The sequence below is a fragment of the Aythya fuligula genome, chromosome 5 (assembly GCF_009819795.1).
Source record: "Aythya fuligula isolate bAytFul2 chromosome 5, bAytFul2.pri, whole genome shotgun sequence".
NCBI lineage: Eukaryota > Metazoa > Chordata > Aves > Anseriformes > Anatidae > Aythya > Aythya fuligula.
The window spans coordinates 25,813,935-25,833,447 of NC_045563.1; the positions used below are offsets into that span (position 1 = coordinate 25,813,935).

Here is a 19,513-nt window from a genome sequence, read left to right on the forward strand (position 1 = left end):
ACAGCTGGGTGTGTCATTGCCTTCTAAAGCAGAGACACCTTTTTTTGATCCCAAGTTGGCTTGTATTTACTATGAAGCCGGTCAGTCCTCATTCCAACCACTGCCAGGAGCCCACAGAAATAGTTTAGTGTTAATTTTATTAATAAATACCTCTTCAATTTCAAAGCACTATAAAATCCATTAATTAAAAGTCTCTTCTCTATTATGCAGAATCCTGCTGTGCTTGCAGTAACTCTGAGTGGCTGCAACTTGCCCTTGATAGTCAAGCAGTGACGTGACCCAGGTTTACAACAAAGTTCCTTAACGTTGAAGATGCTTCTCCAGGCTTCAGGGCTGGGCTTCTGCCGTGTTCTCCTGGCTGCTCTCTGCTTCCTAGGTCAGTACTTTTTTTGGTTAGGGTCTTTGCTCCCAAACAGGTGCCATGCTCGAACCATCTTCCGCAGTCTAGCCAAATTAGGTTTAGGCTGGAGGGAAAAATATTAAGCAATAATCATAACTAAATCAACTTCAATATCTCCATGCTCTTTGCCCTAATACAGACGTTCCCATTCTTTGTCATATCTAATTCAAAGTCCCACGTGACTTTCAACAGAATCTAATTTAATAACCTAATATACTGTAGTATTCACAGGAGAGGAGGTTGTTGGTTTTTTTTTTTCCAATTTTAAAGAAATGTTGCTATTTCTTTGCTTCTTTCCCTATTTTAAGGGCATCTTAAACTTTGGGAAAATAGGTGTTTGTTCAATCTTCAGCACACTTGCTACTAGCAGAATATCAGAACTTACATGTTTTCCAAATTTTACACTTAAAAACCACAACTGCTTTAAATCTATGCTTGACTTCAACCACTAGTGAACCTCCTTCAAGCCAGTGTGACCATTCAAATGGAACATGGTAAAATCCTTTCTAAAGTGTTTGCAGGACAGAGGTTTATTTATTTATTTATTATTTTACTGATAACAGCTCTGTAAAAGTTTGTGTAAGATACAGTGGTGGTCTGTTCCAGTTCTAACACACATGTACACAATGAGCCTTATAACCCAGGGCATGCTGCCTTATTTCAGTGACCCACACAGTACCTGAATTTCCTGCTGCAGATGGTCGATGTCTGCAAGGGGCATCATGGAAGGCCTGCCGTGAGCACACTGGAAGGGCAGCTGACAAGAGGACAAAGCTTTAATGAGCTGACAGCTCTCCTCCAAAGTCAAACTGTCGTTGAACTTGATAGCTCCTGGAATAAGAGAAAATTCTTGAATGTGCTGCCAGAGAGAATGCAAACCACCTCCTGCTGCTGCATGAGGATCAGCTATCCAAAGCCTAAACCGTTTCACCTTATCCAAGTCTGATAGATGGTAGGATTATTAGATTTTGGCTTTTCAGGTGATGTTGCAAGAAGCAAAAGGAGCTTTTTCTTTTTTTTTTTCCTAAGGACTGGAGATGCACATAAAGGCAGTAAAACCAGAAGACAGCTATTACCAGTTCCATAGGCTTTATCAGCTTTATATGCCTGCTACTGACCCTGCCCTTAAGTCCTTTCTCATAAAGGGACACTTAATGGCATCCAGAGGAAATCAAAGCAGAACATTAAGGGGGCAGAGCAGAGGTGCCTGCAGACTTTAGCCTTTACAGATTGACAAAACTGTATGAATCCTGCCCTTCAGCTGTGGGACTTCTTTAGATATAAAAAGTTGTAATATACAGTCTGCCATTTGTAGAATACAGCGACACAGCATGAAAATAGATGCTTTTGGTTCAGGTTTACCCTTTCAGAATTAATATTCAGAAATATTAATTCTCGTTAATATTTTACATAACACAGAAACTGCCCCAAGAGGTTAGACCTACTGCAGTCTGCACCTGTGAGGAAGAACTGTTACTTGGTTGAATGCTCCCAGGGATGAGAGCATCTCAGTGAATAAAACACCGCGTTTTATCAGTGTTTCATGTGTGGGCTGGAATTACTTCAGGACCACACAAACCAGCACAGTGGTTTTTGTCCCTCACGGTACTGTCCACGAAGAGACCATTATCTCCTCATCCCTATGAAACTGTAATCCTGGAATTCCTGCAAACACATTCTGAAACTACTGCCCTACGAAGAATACTGTGTAGAAGCAGAAAGGTTAAAAAAATAAATAAAAAGAAGGAATGAAAGAAAAGTACAGTTCCCCTACCATGACAGGCTTGGGAAGCTAACACCTTCAGAAGCGTCAGAGGCAGTGTTCCTCGTGCTCGTCCTGTCGTCTGCACTAGCTAAAAGTAGTAAGGGAACATTATCTTACATTCCATGTAATATGAAAAAAAAAAAGAAAGGGAGAAATATAACAGGAATGAGCTAAATCCACATCTCTTATGGTGCTTATTGCTCTTATTCCCTCTGATTTATGCAATAAGCTTTGCATTATACCAGTCAACTTTAGAAGCAGACAGCTACTCACCTCAACTTGTTCTTGAATAAACTCCTGGAAAGAAAAAGGTAAAATGATCAGTTGCTATTCCTCCTTTTGATTGCCCATACCCGACTTTGTCCACATTTGTGTATAATTTAATGCATAAATGCCAATATTCCCCAGGAAAAATGATGCAGTTGCTTGTACATTGACCATATTGTGAAAGTTCTCAGCACAAGTCCTGACATCTCACAAATACCTTGTCAGGCCTGAAACTAATCACTTGGTTTCTCTCTGCACCAGTTTCCTGTAGAAATATACTCTATTATATAGCGTATTATAAATAGACCTTCTATATACAAAAGTATATATGAATATACCTGCAAAATGGATATAATGGAACTCTCATACCACAGAGTATAATATATGTATATACATATATTATAATATATCATATATATAATATATACGTGTTCTCTTTGAATAATTGCCATTTCTTCTTTGAATAACAGTCCACATGGATTTAATTTCTGATACCTAAGATATAGAGAACTCAATCATGAATAGGTGCTACTAGTCCTAATTAAAATAAAAAGGACTGCAGAATAGGTCTGCCAAAACACTCATGAGATCTTGACATTTCAGCTAAGAAAGAGTGCTGGTGAGGGACAGACATGATCTGCAGCTACCATTCAAAAAAATAAAACAGAAAAAGCACTCTGCCACCATTTTCAGGGTTCTTGGCACACCAGGAGAGTGCATTTTGACTTCTACCTGATTCTAGCAGGGTTGGAAAAATAAATTAAATTAGATGAATTGTCTTTTTTTCTCTTTGTATCAAAAGAGACAAGTGGCAAGCAAGACTGGACTGACTCACAATGGCTCAGCCTAGTGGCTGAATATGGTACTCCAGAAACAATTTGTAAGGAGAGTCCTTGTTCCACTGACAATTGTGGAGAACTGTTTACAATGGAAACTGCAAGCAATCAGTTCAGCAATTTCTTCTTCAAACCACAGAACATCTGGAACAGCAGCTTTTAGAAAGCTGAACTGCATATGCAGAGACTTCATGAAAATCCTAACAAATATTCCATACCAGCAATAACAATCATTTCACTGTTCATTCAAGTGTTCAAGAAGGATGAGCAGTAAACTGATGAAATATCTGAACTGCCTACTATTTTTCTCATTTTTTTTCACTATTCCTAGTCTGAATCAGACTCCTATCACTGCTGTCAGGGACTTCAGTATAGGACTATTCAGCTACTAAAATTGATGGCAACCACACTGGCCATAACTCTCTCATAACAGTGATTAACCCAGAAAGCCAGTATCACAAATTGCTCTGATCCACATCCATAACTGACCTCCACAATGCTTTCAGTGACAGGTTGTCTTTTCCGTCGTAATTCATTGGCCTCTCTTTCTATAAAACACAGCGGCACTTTCTTGACTAGAATCAAGGAGCTGTTGGTCTCAGGAAATGATAATTCAAGGCCCAGATCCTTCAAATTTTTGTAGCAGCATCTGAGGAGAAAAATAAAGCAAAACAACGGAAATAAGACACAAACGCCTACATCTCCACAGCATGCCTAAATATTTCTGCAGTTTCTATGTTTCTTCTTTCCTGCAACAGTTTCCAATCCTGAAAAACACACCTCACAAGATTCCAATTAATTTTGCCTTTCTCCACTCTACATACACCTACGCTTCTCACTCCAATCAGCTGTGCATATCACATGCTCCATGGCTAAAAGATCTAAGAGTTCCTGTATTACTCAGAGAACTTTGTATTTAAATTTATAAATATTTTCTAAAGATACAGCAGGTGTATGGTTCAAGCAAAAATTACCAACTCATCATACAGACAGGAACATGCACGTACCCTCTTCAAATATAAAAATTACATATCATAAAGGCTGCTTTAAGTCTAACCTAAAAAACTGATTTCAACTGACATGTAATGGCAAATGCTTACAACAGAAAAAAATATTGCAAGAAATTTATGCTGGTTTAAAGAACTTATGTTCTGTTAATAAAACAAAGGAAAGAACAACTTTTAGTTAATCTGACATTTGTCACCCTGTGGATAGAAAAATACATACAAAAACTGGACTTCACAGTCAGATGAGAACTTGTCATCAAAGAGAAGGAACAGCCAGCAATTATTATCAACAATAGTAAAAAAACAGTTATATACATTATTGTGAATATATATATTATTATATTATTCACTCAGGGAATATTCTCTTAAAATAAAGGTGGTGAAGGTAAATTATAGAAGAGATTCTCTGAACAAAAAAAGAAGCTATTCTAAACTTACTAAAATTAATCACGAGAATAATGCAATTACCAGGCTCCACACGGAGATGACTTGTATAATTCTAATAAGGACAAGGAGACCATGTATAAGCCTACAGTGAGAGGAAAAAGACTGAAAAAGTCCATTGTGGTGAAATGACAGAATCCACGGAGCTGGTGGAGTCAACTGAGCCCCCCCCTCCTTTTTTTTTTTTTTTTTTTAATAAAAAAGGAAGTTCAAGAGAGTAAGCAGAACAATGCATTGCTGCAACAATTACTAGCCAAATAACAGAATCAAAACTGCAGGTGAAACAGAGGTCCACCAGCAAGCACAGCTGAAGAGAAAGATATTTCAGGAAAGTTGATATATTTCAATACATTGACCTTTGCAAGTAACATCAGCATTTAGATTTTCCATAGTGCTTTTAATTAATAACTTTTAGTACAGTTAGTCTCACAGACTGGTTGTAAATACTAATAAGCTAAAGAGCAATACAAAAAACCACCAGTAAGCCAACACCAGTATATGCCATCAGCAGAAAGCTTCTTGAATCAATTATCTTATGTGGCAATAGGAAATCACAACTGGCATTCCAGTACGCTGAATAATTTAACCAGCTTCCATAAAAGAAAACCATGCCTCTCTGATTTACTTTATCTTACTGATTTTTTTTAGCATGCTTGTGATATATTTGTTGAAAAGCAGTACCTCAGAGAATGTATTTGGGCTTTCAAAAAGCTTTTGAAAGTGGCTAGAAATGCAAGTCTGATGAATTAAAAAGTTAAATGAAAAATGGAAAAAATGGATTTGCTGCTCATAAGGACAAATTAATGCAAAGTAGTAGGAATAATTTGATCTATGCATATATTTTGTTTGTTTCTACATTGAACAGCAAAAATTATATATATAAAAACCTGTTTTACTGTCATGACAGTTCAATAAATAAGCAGTTCATCTAAGCAGCAGTAGCCAAAAAAAAAAAAAAAAGTAGACAAAATACTAGGTGTATATATACACCCATGTATATATAACAAACAGAAGTCATGGGAACAATTGTAAAGCTATTGTTGAAATCAGTGGGACACTGCCGTTTGGTATATTGTATTCAGTTTTGGCCATCCAGTCTCAAAAGTAGGTATGTCAAACATGGAAGACATTCAAAGATGAGCGTAAAAATAACTCCAAGTTGAACAAGAGGCATTAAAAATATGGTGATGTTGGCAAGAATATCATTAAAAGATAGGAACAACAAAGGCATCCAAATATTGTTGAACTATGAGCAGCAGCGGTTACATTCTCACATTTTTCCATACAGCAGGTGGTGAATAATAGTGCTTTACCCTTTCCTCTGGAATTTCTGGTATTAGCCATCGTAACACACATGAGTTACCGAACGGACATAGCAGCGATACCATTATGATCAGAATACACACAGAAAGGGCTTTACACCAAACAAGTGCATCCCTATAAAAGGCAGCAACCTTAACAAGGAGTGATTTAAATGCTGACGAGTTTGCCACAGACATCACCAAAAAAAAATGGGGGGGACGTCTGAAAATAACAATGAGGTGGACCTGTGGAAGTTAACAGAGAACTTTGACTGAACACAAAGAACATGAGAAAAAATACAAATGCACGTGGCAGAAGACAGTCAGGGATATTTGGGGGAAAATAAAAATGATCAATTAGTATCCAGTAGGTCTATAGTAGTCCAACAATACATTTGCATCTTAGCCTAAACTCCTGCAGTACAGAAGTTAAGTATCCTAATAGCAACCAGTCTACCAGTCTGAAACATTTGGGAAACAGTGTTCATTAGTTACTCTTGGCAGGCACCTAAGATTAAGGAATGCATTTTTGAAGGATTCGCAACACAAGCTTTCCATAGCACATCCTCCTCCTCTCCAACAGTGCCTATTAAGTCAGTGCCTATATCTACACTGGGAGCACTGCACTCCAGCGTGCACTTCCAAGTGCTGCTCCCTAGCCAGGAGGATCTGCTGCAGGCTGCTCTGGTACTCTCCTGGCTCATGCCCCAAGTTTCACCTTCCCCAGGAAATCAGAGGGTATTGCAGTGGCACAGAGATGGCACGCCAGAAGCCCACTTATTTTCCACAGAATAGATATACCCAACTGGTCTCTGCTCAGGCAAGAACAAACAGCCGTGGTGGTGACCTAAGTTATACAGAGAGATCTTCCTGGTCAGTAGAGCCTTTCCCCAAAGTTTAGAGTGACTGGCCATTACTAACCGTAGAATTCTTCTTTGCTCTTCTGTAACTTCAATCTCCATAGGGGGAGAGATGGAGGAGGACAGTAATTTCTTCTTGCCACACGCTGCAGCTTCCTTCTCATAGGAATCTGTGAATGAAACATTTGGAAGTATCCCTCTTTGAATATTTACGCAGGCATTACCCTTAATGACCCTATGGTTTGGCATGTAATCCTCTGTTTGGATTTAAAAATGACCACAGAATGCCTTCTCCTGAAACTTGTGGAGGACTGGGAATGTCACAAACCAGACATCTAGTCTCTGGGGAGGGGTTGGTTAATGCCACTTTGTTTTTTCCCACCATTTCCAAAAAAGAGTCACCCTAAATAGCGAAAAACAAAAAAACAAGTAAAAATCAAAACAAAACAAAACAAAAAACCCAACAACCCTACTGATATATTTAGTTCAACTCACAGAGAGCAATTTTTCCACAGAAAAATCTCTCATAAAAGGCATTAAAATACTATTCATTAAGCATCTCTCCCTTCAGTCTTTAACTTTTTTCAGTACCTGACCAGAGAGAGCAGATTTCCTGGAATCCTCTCTGCAGGAACTGCATGCTATTTCTCAATGAAAGAGAAGGTCAATGATTTTTAAGTACTTGATGGATAGCTATTGTGCTTTCTAATACTGAAACCAATGGCTAATGAGCTTACAGAAAAGACCATTATTTCCCTCAGTTTCAGAATGAAGAAATGTTAGGCTTTAAGCATGGTATTCAGCTAAAAAGGAACCAAATTAACTGTGCTCCTTACTCTGCACCCCACATCTTATTCTTCACAGCATAACCACATGCTCTTATTGATGTTGTTCTATTTCCTGTTCATTGTTTTTCCTATCAGTCTTCCTGCTCTTTCATTATGTCAGGACTATTTTAGTTTGATAGTTCTGTGGGTAGGGTGCATATCTTCTGTTTTTGGAAACGCTGTAACAATTTTCAGCTGCCAATGCTCTGAATGCTACCCATACTGAATGGCTGCACTCTGACAGGGATCAGGGTCAAGATGACAAATCAATATCCTATTGGTTCGACATATCCCAGATTTATCCTTATGACAAATCAGTTAGCAAGCTTTCCCTTTAAGAAAGCTCTTGTTTGCACTTTCCTGTGCACTACCTTTCCTAAAACCACCTGAATCCTCACCTGCAATAAGCTGCTCCAAGCGGATCCGTTCATGCGCTGCATGTTGGTCCACCAAAACCACGAGGTTTCCACCTAAAAATGTAACACAATAGGTTAAAAATAGGCAACTTGGTACCAGCAACTGCACAGGCTGGAAAGAAGGATGACCACTCCCTAGAGCCTACATTTAGAAGGTAAATACCAACTAGTTTTACAAAAATGAAGTGAGAAGGAGATTGCCTTGGCAAAACAATGTCGCTACAGAACTGAAATTTGGTGATCCAAATGGAGCATTTAAATTAAGGGTAGCTGGATTAAGCCAGAAAATCTTGTCTATTGACATCTTCATCTAACTTCAGAACGAGAGCTGAGGTCACCCACAAACTGTTCTATTTAATACAGTCTTTAAAAACACTACAAAAACTACTGATTTTGAATGCCTTTTTTGTACAGCTTCAGCTAGCTGTGGCAATGAATATGTCCAGACAATGTGAACACAGTCTGAAAGACGTTAGTAATTTGAGTATAATCTATTTTTATAACACTAATCTGAAGGCAGTAGGAACGTTCAACAACATCCAAAATAAAGAGTAAGAAGATCCAGGCAGTTTCATGTGAAGGCTAACATTCTGCTCTACTCACGATATCATCCCAAGACAAGAGAAAAAGCAGGACTGTGTTCCCTCTGCAATATAACTACATTTGAAACCTAACTCAGCTTAATAATAATAACTCCTCTTACCTTCCTTTTTATCCATTTCATTCCTGGTGTTGACTACACAAGCAATAAATTTGTTGTCCACTTGCTGAAGAACCTGTAAGATAGTTAGAATAATCACTACCCAGTGGTAAAATGATTTTGAAAATGAAGGTAAACAGAAGATGACAATCAAAATAGATCAAACACACAGAACAGATGATTAGGGGAGTGGAAATCACATCTTTTCTAATCTCAAAGACTCAAGGAATTTGAGCTAGCAAAACTGAAACCATGAAGATATATAAATATTCTTTATAATAAAATGAGGGGCTAAATATGGAAAAGGCAGAAATTATTTGGCTAAAATACAACATTGGCTGGTGAAATGACCATAAATTGGTCATGAAACAGTTTAGTCTGGAACTATAAGAAAGTTTAAAAATAGCCAAGAAAACAATTCTGGGTCTGTCTTTTCAAAGACAGTTGTAAAGGCAAGAACTGCAAGGTGGGGCTGGAAATTTACAGAATGGATTAAACAGTGGTGTAGATGCCTCCTTGAGCTAGGAATTGAAGCTGTACACAGCAACTCTAAGTATCTGATCTGCTGACATCACCAAAAAAAATATAAACAACCTTTTATAATCTGAGCTGTGTCTAAGGGCTTGTGCTGATCATCTGTAGGAGCCAGGAAGCATTTGTTTTGCCTCTTTTTCTTTTGCCTAACTTGCCTTTGAGAGTTGCTTCCACCTTCTCTTCCAACATCATAAATCAACCTGAGCTAGAGATGGAATACTGTGCAGTGATGCACAATGCTTTGAGTATCTCATTTTTACATTTAAATTAACAGAGGATTAGGGAAGAATTTCTCCCTCAGTCAAATGGACAGAGCTCCCTGGGAGTACTGTCTCACTGAACATGCACTGTACATCCCCTAGGTAAAAATGATTAGATGATCCTATTTCTTTGAAGGGATACAAGACATTAATAGTTCTTTTCTTTCTGCTTTACAGCTTTCTTCTCTGGTCTTTCTGAAACATAACCCGTTTCCTGTAATAACTTTATTTACTCCTGTTATTCTTGCACACCAACATAAGTGAGAATCATTTACGTTCTCCACCCCGGAGTTTAACGTTGCCATGTCCCATCCGTCAGAACCTGCAGTCTCAAAGTCATCAACCTGATCACATGAGAATGACGCTAATTTGGCTTACAAGCCTTTAGTTATTAATAAGTAACACATGGAGAGAATTCACTTTGACATTTTTATCCAGGCAAACTGTCAAACAATGTAAGCTGCAGCCATACATTTACGTCAGCTTTTAAGTTAACAACCAAAACATTCAATAAAAAAGCATTAAAATAGTTAAGCTTCATGCCATGATGCCGTTTTTAAGAATCAATTCTCAGAGCAGCTATAAATCTTAAAAAGAAATTTCAAGTCTTTCCAGGAAATCTGGGATTTGCTTTTGAAACCACTATGCTGAAGAATTAAATTTCTAAGGTCAATACAGAACATGTAGGACACAGGCTTCAGGGGAATACAAACTAGCAATTATCTTCAACAAATGTAAAAACCTGCCTGTTGAATGATCATTTAGTTAACAGTGTTTCAAAACAGTGGCAACAGGGCTGCCTCTTGGTTTGATTTAACCATACATTCAAGAACTTTTAGTTGCTTTGCAGATTAGTATCTTCTGATAGATAATCCGCTAAAATCTCACATGACATACATGTCTGATGGTACTGCACACCAACCCAGATTTCTGCTTGTGCCTGTGAAAATTAAGGATATGATCTGTTTCCCTGGAGACCTCTCTCCTACAAGGCAGAAACTTCAGAAAACCCCACTTGCTCAATGGGAATTTTGGCATGAAAACTAGAGATAGATGATATTGTACCTGCATCGAATGGACCATGTCTTTGGTGAAACGATAAGGATACAAGATATTGTGAATTTTCACAGCCAGATTCTCAGCCTGACCACTGGTCACATCCACAGCAATCTGTAGAAAGAGAATTACATGGAGAGTTTACAGTATCAAGCAGCCCGTGGGGAATAAGAAAACAAACAAACAAACAAACAAACAAAAAACCACATCAGATTTAGGAAAGAACATTCTGGAGATTGCTCCCTCTGTAGTTTGACAAACCAAGCTTTCTACACAAGAACAGCACTAGCTAAAGATACCATCTGGCAATATCTCAGCTACTATCCCTGTATACTTTCCCATCTGGATATTACCTGCTAATTTCAAGGCATTCAGTTACTTGAATTACCCACCAGAAAACCTGAAGCTCACAATCAGCCTACGCAGGCTCTCAGTAGATGAGATGCACTACCCTGAGATGACTCAGAGTACTGAGTAACAAACTGTAACAAACAAACAAACATTCCTCTGCAGAAACTCACCAGCAGGTGGTTTGCTACTCCATCTCCATTGTTTGCAGGTGGAAGTGATTACATACGTATGTTTACACACACACACGATGCTTAAAGATAATGCTACATCGTGACAACAGAAGAAGTCTGTATAAAAGCTCAAACATTGTTTTCCTCTCACATGCTAGAGCCCTGCCAGGCTACAAAAACAACTGCAGTAAAATGCAATTTTGCCATTTGAAAACTTTTTATTTTAAGATGAACATTTCTGTAGAGGGAAAGACAGCCTACAATAATGTTTTGCTTTTGAAAAGCAAAAGATTAGCCTGATGTTTATTCAAAGGCTGAATATATGCACAAAAATGACTTAGATATAAACCATCTATAAAAAAAAAAATATAATTGCAAGGTCTGCAGTCTAATATATCACTGAATAAATTATATACAACAGTTACAATATATTTGTAATTTTGGTCCCCATGTCAGAAAGTAACAGAAGGATAAAATGACTCCTGTTTTAGCATGAGATGCAAGATAATGCTTACCTCTGGGCAGCGAACAAAAACAGGATTGTCCCATTCTGAAAGCAATGACTGGAGAGACTCGCCTTCAGCATCTGGGAAAGAACATACAGACAATACAGGGACTGCCACCAGCCATCAGTACAAGGTACATTGGGTACTTCTACCTCACCCAAGTATTATTGCATTTTTTCTGCTTCAAAAAAGGGGGAGAATGTACAGATAAATAATGGAACATGAGAATGGGCTTCTCTATTGTCTGCTTTAACTAGAAAGGTCCCTGTGCAGCTTGCTGTCTCCTGAGCATGCTGCAGCACAATTCAACAGGCCCTGGAAGTGGCAAGGAAAATTAAAAAAAAAAAGAAAAAAGCACCTGCTTAGCTACCCACTGCCCCTGGACAAAGCCACATACCAAAAAGGTGATTTCATCCTTTCCATCACAAAAAAAAAAAGAAAAAAATAGTGAGGATTGAAGCTATTTTTCACATTCCAAGGTTGGAATGAGTACAAAGAAGGGAGTAGGTAATTATTCTTTAAAGTTCTGACATAATTCAACAAAGAACTGGGTATTTCATCCTGTAAATAAGTACCCCCTAACCTGCCTTCAACCCTAGAAGAATTTTTTTCCAGTTCTAGATCTGAGATGACTCACACAGTCCCATTGTTAACAGACCTTGAGTAATTCTGGGTTCCTGTTGGGACATCTGGGAGAATTCTTTGATTTGTTTTTACAACAGAACACTGTGTCCTGGAAAGCTGGCCCTACCTCTCGGATCCTGGCTTGCTAGAGTCTTCTCTTTTCGAGGTCTAGGAAGGAAGGGTAGCACAATCTCACTTCTAAAGGGATGGCACCTGCACTGAAGCCCTAAACACAACATAAATTTACTGCTGCATATCCATCAACATGCAAAATTACAAAAAGCTACACACTTATTATATTCTCATAAATAAAAGTGTGCTTAGCCCTGGGCAAATTAGAGCATTTCACAGATTTTGCCATCCAACATTGAGAAACAGCAGCATATATGTAAAATACTGAGAATTATCAGACACACTTGCATGTGGAAATGTATTTAAAATACTACTGTGGCTTCTGCAAGACTGTCCTTAAAAATTAGTTGCTACTTTAATCGCATAAGATTTACTTCCAGAATTAGTGCAATCAGAAGTGTCATCCTCAAAGGAAAAGGAAGGTATAGGTTAAGTCTTTCAGGTATCAAAACACTCTTGACTTTCAATGGCAAAATGTCAATCACCAGTCCTATCAATACTTCATGCAGTTATCAGCAACTTGTAAGACTACAATCTACAAGCTGGTGAGACCACATGAGATATCAGTTAGCCTACCATGTTCCTACCCACCCAGAAATGATTTATTGATACTATAAACCTGCACTGTTATCAAGATTATTAAGAAAAGTGGCTCTGATTTCCAGCACAGCGGTAAACATTTCACCCTTCCTTTGGTACAATTCAGCCTTCTATTCTTTGTGAAATAATAATGAATTAATAAAGTTCCTTTCTACTAAGAAATTACGGGTGTGCATGCAGGAAAAGTGGCAGTGATAAAGCCAAAGAAAACCAGCTGTGTGCTGATAAGCTCAGTATGAAAAAGCTCTGTGAGATCCTACGGCCAGCTCACAGACTCCTGACGGTTGGCTTTAGCCCAGGAAAGCCCAGGGATGGTTCTGCCCTGGGGACTGAGAGTCCTTTCAAGAATCCAAACTGGCAGTCCCGCACAGGAAGGGAACTCAGCGTCCAAGTGCCCCAACACCTAGTCACAGACTCTTACTGAACAGAGGGCAAGAGGGCCTGATGTGATTCTTGGCAAACCGGGGCAAAATGAAGATTTCCATCTCATTTAGACTTTGATAGAACTTTTATAGCTATTGCCATGGAAAGATGTTACCCCTCGAGTTCACAGAAGCATCCATCGCTCCTGTGAACAGGAGCCCGGTGTTTACACATGTAACAAACTACAGTTCACTTCCCTGCCTCTTTTGCAGGAAAATCCTGATCAGGATGTACATGACTCACAAAGGATTGTCTTGCCCAGCGGCCAGTGAGAATTCAGAGCTGGCAAAGATTATTATTGATATGATTCTTCTGGTGGGTAACATCAGAAAAGGTGCTGAGGATAACTTATCTACTTCAGACATATACAATTAGCACACTAGAATACTGATTTTCACTTGCCTCAATTAGCTTATTAAAATGTATTGGTGCCAGGATGTATTGATCAATAATGTAATAAAAGAAACAAAAAATACAGACATAGCTGGCAACAAAGACCAAGCTGAACTGGGGTGTCTATCTAGTACAAAGAATATTAACCTAATACAAATGCATAGCATCAGATTATTCAGAAAGTCATTCAATAGTGAAACACAGCTTGATAAATTTTCCTGTAATGGCCAACTTAATCCATACAAAGACACCTGAGTCTGTCCTACAAAATCCAGCATTTCTGTCGAGCACATGGAGTAGATGGGATGTGAGAAACAAGATAGCAGCCAGCCACTGGTGTGATGGCTATGGAGGATATCCGTAAGAGGACACGAATTATTCTTACCTCCTTCCACCTGCCACCAACCAGTGTAATTTCCCTGAACTTGTGTGCAAGGCATTTGTCTTAACAAGTCACCTGGCCTTGAAACACAGTCAACACCGTGGCATTACTGACACTATTCTAAAGAGCAGAATGAAAGCACCATAGCAAGTGAACATGATCAGGAATGCACTACACAAACATTTTGGATAGAAGATCGAGCTCCACGACTCCGTGCTTTGGCTCGCTACCAAACAGCTCTGGGGGCAGCGGAAATTGGTAAACCACAGAAATTAAAAGAAAGTGTTAGTCAGGGAACGTACATTTGCACTTCCCATTAGTTTTACCTAGTAAAAACACAGATGTTCTTCCCCTTGTAATAAATCTGCTTTAATGGAATACAATAAATATTAAGAACTATTGGCATCAATTATTACACTTAAAAGGAAACAACACCTGAAACATCTATTGCACCAAGTTTTCTATGACTGGTGATGAGGAAGTAAGAGACAAAAAAGGGAACCAAACAGAGGCCAAATATTGATTAGCCAAATATTTCACAGAACTACTGGAAACAAGGCCAAGCTACTTTTTCAAAACAAATTACACAGAAGAAAACACAGCCTACAGGTGGAATGGCTGCATCTTTGGTCAAAGTATTTCTGCCTATAGGCAGAATAAAGAACAATTTTGAATAGATCTATTAATGGAAGGGAAAATTATCAGACATTATGCTACCAAGCCAAATACAGAGGACACAGAAAGGCAAGACCAACAGCTAGATCAATGGGGACTTGTAAATGTTCCACCACTGACAAAACAATACAGTGCAGCGCCCTGTAACTTCAAGAAAAGCTCCACCATCAAACTGCCAACAATGCTGTACAACATCTCCTGCAACACGAAGCGGGAAGGAACAGCCTTCCAACATCCGTGGAACAGACTAAGCATTCTCAATGAAATGTCAGATTTTTGTTCATTTTTCAAGGGTTGTTTTCAATTTTGTAGGCAGGCTGAAAAAAGGGTCGTTTTTGTGGTTTAATATGGGGCTCACAGTAACAACACGTTCTTGGAAACATGATCATTTAGGACAAAGTGTTAAAAAAAAAACACAATACATTTCTGGTATACTTATTTTGAAATAGGTCTTGCTTTATAAACAATAGCAGTTATATGTAATTGGGATCACAGTAAATGCCACGATGCCCAGTGAAAACTAAGCAGCTGCCTGTTAATTGACAAGGTGTTGCCATTTCTTTCTGTTTTATTTAAAATTACCTTTTTAACAGTTTGAATGTTGATGCTTTTCTGTCTCCACAGTCTCCAACACTTTTCTGTTTTCCATACAGCTATTACAGCTAACGCAGTGAGCATTTCAACACAAGTTGCCAGGTGCTGACAGCAAAGCATTTTATGCACCTAGCTGAACACAAACTGTGTTCCTCATTCTGTTTTCACCCGAACAAACCCTCTTACCATTCTCCGAGACAACATTCACAGCCATTGTCGTTATATCTTTAACGCAGGCAGCCTGGAATCCTTCAGCAGGAGGAGTGCTGTAGGTGCTCAGCCCAGTTGCTGTATTGATGTAAATCGTCTTACCCGAGGAAGCATCAAAATCTTGCAGCCAGTCAGAAGAACGCCAATCATCTCTGGGGTCGCCTCTACTTGTGTTGTCTGCAGAGAACGCCACGTTACTTGGGAAGGTTACACAGGGATCCTCCGTATCTTTCAAGTTTTGTTTTGAGAATTCAGCTAACACGCTTTTATCTTCACAGATGACGTTAGGGCAATCTTTTTTTGCCGGTAATGGTAAAACACCGCTTGCAGAGACTGCATATTCCCCTTCAGTGCTGCTGAGTGGTGATGAGCTGACAGTGTGCTTCGTGGGTTCTGCTCTTGTGTCGTCTGATGGCTGGCAAGTATTCCCCTTAGAAACGCTGCAACTTTCCCTCATGTTTTCCGCTGTCGATTTACACATTTGACGTGCATTGCACAAACCATCATTATTTGAAGATTCAAGATCAAAAGAGGTGTTATCTTTTCCACTGGAATCTGTTTGGAATTGCTCACCAAGTTGTTTTACTTCTTTGCGGTCGCTTTTCATTCTGGACAGTTTGGATGATAATGATCCTGGAGATCTTCTACTACTTATGCTTGTTTTACTAACCTCTGAGTAATCAGACAACGTCAAAGGGCTCTGACAAATGGCTCGTTTGTCTGGTGAAACTTCTCCACTGCAGACTAAAGTCTCATCTAAAGGTCTCACAAGCTGGCTGTTATTATTGGAATCTGTGTGTTCCAAAGTCGGAGTCTCACAAATACTCCAGCCACCGTGACCGGCATTCTGCTTCTTTGAAAAGTCACGGTTAGCTTGTGAGTTACAAACAGGGACACCGGATTTGTTCTGCTCTGCTAACGGCGTTGGCAGTACACACTTGACTCTCCCGTAATATCTCCTGAACTTTTCTAGGGAGCCCAGCTGTGTGGATAGGCTCAGCTTCTTACAGGGCTGGGATCTTGGCTCAGCTCTTTGTCTTCTAGGACTTTTTGTAGCTTTAGTGTGAGGATTGCCTAAAGATGTTGCCAACGGCAATTCTGTAACATCAGATGTTTCATAATGTCTTTTACTGGCAGCAGTGGGCATGGCTATCCCTTCACTCGCCTGATTTGACAAACTTTTGTTCTCTGACTGCTCACCTCTGTCAGCCGTGTGTCCTTCTCTGCTGCAGGGAGCTGTGTGTTCTTTATTTGTATTACTGGAAACATCCTTAGCATTTAAAGCCTGAGTGGGAAAACTCACTTTGTGCCTAAACATGTGCTTGGCACTGACAGGGCCAGGTCTACTGTGCATGTTTAACGCAAGACTTGTTTCTGTTTGTTCACGCCCACGTGGGGGATCACTTTGCACATGTGTTTTGAGGCCTACAGAACATGTTTTTTTGGGTACTGAACTAGCAGCTCCCCTCCCGGCATCATCCACCACTTCAGTTGTCCCCCTGTCTCCTTTTCCTGCAGTAGACAGTCTTATCAGTGAACTTCCAGAGACAGTTTCAGATTCTGTTGCTGTTTCAGTAGGGTCTTGTCTCTCAGACAGCCACCGAGTAATATCAGCATTCAAGTTACTGACCGTGGTGCTTTTCTGCACTACTTTGTCTTGCAGGTTTCCCACATCTTTTATGCAGTTGTCTGCACGATGCAGCAGGTCACGACAACCGTCTATTTTTATTATTGCTGATCTGGCCCCTTCAGTGAAAGAGGAATGGAGATTTTCTGAAGATCTGAGGTGAGCATCAGGCACTGTTTGGGGACAATTAGCGTCTTTTGGCTCCTGTTCTGAGGTATCTGATACAGTGAAATTAGAAGTCGTGTCATCTCTGCTGGGCAGTGGAATCTCTGCTTTACTGTTTCTACACGGATCAGTTGGTTTGGCAACCTTTTGATTCGAGGAAACTTCAACCTCCTGTAGATTTTTATCCGACTCTGTAGGATTTGAAGATTTTTTTCCCATTGTGGATTTTCTTTTGACATCTTTTGATTGCAACTTACGTATTTCATAGGAATCCAAAATTTCATCACATGCTTTCTTAAAGTTTTCTTGGATGCTCTTCTCCTCAGAGAGCGAGGGCTTCGGAACTGGAGCATTATACAAACAAAAGTCATTATCTTCGTTAAATTCTCTGATGTCCTCGCTACATGGTTCAATAAATAAATGTTCTCGCTTCAAAAACATTTTCACTCCTTCCTCTACGCAAGCTAGAAGTGCATCCCAGTTCTGGAACTCGATCAGAGTTTTTGCAGGTTCCAGACACACATCGTAGTCGCTGTACGCACAGGACACATTGAGAATAAAGATCCCGTACAGCTCTGGGCCACTACGATGGCGACCAGGACTTGAGCAAGCCTGTCTGTTTGCAGGGCCACTTTTTGCTTTGCAAATGACACTTTGTTTTCTTAATAAAAAATCAATTAGTTTGTGTAGTCTCGTCTTTAAAACAAGCCTCCTATTCACATACAAGAACTGCATGTTCTTGTTGTAATGTCCTTCAGAACTGATATAACCACTTATCTCAAATCCTCCAGACTTATGACTCACTTCTCTTAACTTCTGTGATCTGCCCAGCCCATAGATTTGACAAAAACGAGAGTAAACGTCTCTCGTCTTAGGGAGCTGAAGCACCATGGCACAAGAAACATCGTTCCTTAAAGAAAGGGAAACAGAGGGATGCATCAGCGAAATTGCCTCTACTTTCTGTCTCACTCTCTCAAATTCCAGCACAGGATCCATGCACCTCCTCCTGACTGGTAGCTGATGGAACAGATTGCACACGGTCACTGTCGTTCCGCCACTTGGTCTGCTCAGCTCAGCTTCACAGACTTCCAGCGCGTGCCCGTTGTGAAACAGTTTCACAAAGGTTTTTGCTGTCCTGCTGGTCTTTGATGAAACTTCCACGACGCTGGCCATGTTAGCTATGCTTGCCAGAGCCTCGCCTCTAAAGCCGTAGTACGTCAGGTTCTCCAGGTCTCCCACCGAGCTGCACTTACTGGTGAAATATCGCTTTCCCATTTTATGCAAATCATCTCTCCCCATCCCGGACCCATTGTCCACCACCTGGATCTTAAAAGCCTCCAGATCCACCCTGACGGCTACACACGTTGCTTTGGCATCGATGCTGTTGAGGACGAGCTCCTCGACGCACTGCCCCAGCGAGGTGATGGTGACCCCGGAGCGCAGCCGAGCGCGCACATCTTCGCCCAGGTGCTTGATCATGTCAAAGCCGTGCGGGTGGGAGATCACAGCGCCATGCCCTTCCAGCTACCTGCGGGTGGGGGAGGAAGGAGCTGTAATTAAAGGCCTGATACCTGTTGCACTCACCCTTATGGATATAACGTGCCTGTTTTTCTCCTATTTAGAGTTTTTTTCTGTGATTACCACCCCGCTCAGGCTCGGACTACAGTCAGGCAGTGCCTTCAAGGCAGGCAGCCAGAACCTGAGCCTGAGCCCCCCCCCAACAACGCACCCGCTCCTCACACCCAGCGCCCCCAGAGGGAAACCCGGCGCGGGGAGGCCGCACCCACGGGCGCTGCGCTCCCCTCAGCACCACACACGCGGCGGGGGCCGCCCGGGGCCGCCCTCCCCTCGCTGCTCCCTCCACCCCCGGGGCCGGGAGCCCCTCGCAGCCCCTCCCCGCTGCTCCCGCTCCCTGACGAGCTCCCGGTCCCGGCCCCCTCAGCCGCCCCCACCCCAACGGCCGCGGCGCGAGCCCAACGGCCGCGGGG

At 40.6% G+C, this 19,513-nt stretch overlaps 1 protein-coding gene across 2 annotated transcripts; it reads right to left on the reverse strand.

The window, feature by feature from the left end:
- Positions 1-84: 84 nt before the first annotated feature.
- MLH3 (mutL homolog 3) lies at positions 85-19,513 on the reverse strand. Of its 2 annotated transcripts, XM_032187585.1 has the most exons (13): positions 19,478-19,513; positions 15,710-19,053; positions 12,452-12,550; positions 11,710-11,780; positions 10,683-10,787; positions 8,827-8,899; positions 8,106-8,177; positions 6,942-7,050; positions 3,758-3,917; positions 2,439-2,462; positions 2,175-2,253; positions 1,080-1,231; positions 85-464 (listed from the first exon to the last, which is right to left on the reverse strand). In XM_032187585.1, the coding sequence occupies exons 2-13, from the start codon at positions 19,002-19,004 to the stop codon at positions 378-380; spliced, it is 4,326 nt and encodes a 1,441-aa protein (XP_032043476.1). In that variant the 5' UTR covers positions 19,005-19,053; positions 19,478-19,513; the 3' UTR covers positions 85-377. The 2 variants fall into 2 exon arrangements, with proteins under 2 accessions (XP_032043476.1, XP_032043477.1); XM_032187586.1 differs by lacking the exons at positions 12,452-12,550; positions 19,478-19,513 and having other exon boundaries at positions 15,710-19,264.

Coding starts and splice junctions, on each gene's coding strand:
- MLH3 (XM_032187585.1), bottom strand. CDS start 19,004: ATGATCAAGCACCTGGGCGAAGATGTGCGCGCTCGGCTGCGCTCCGGG. Junction 12,551..15,709: donor GAATGTTGTCTCGGAGAATG/GTAAGAGGGTTT, acceptor TGTTGTGTTTAG/GGCTTCAGTGCAGGTGCCAT. Junction 7,051..8,105: donor CTTGGAGCAGCTTATTGCAG/GTGAGGATTCAG, acceptor TTTCATTCACAG/ATTCCTATGAGAAGGAAGCT.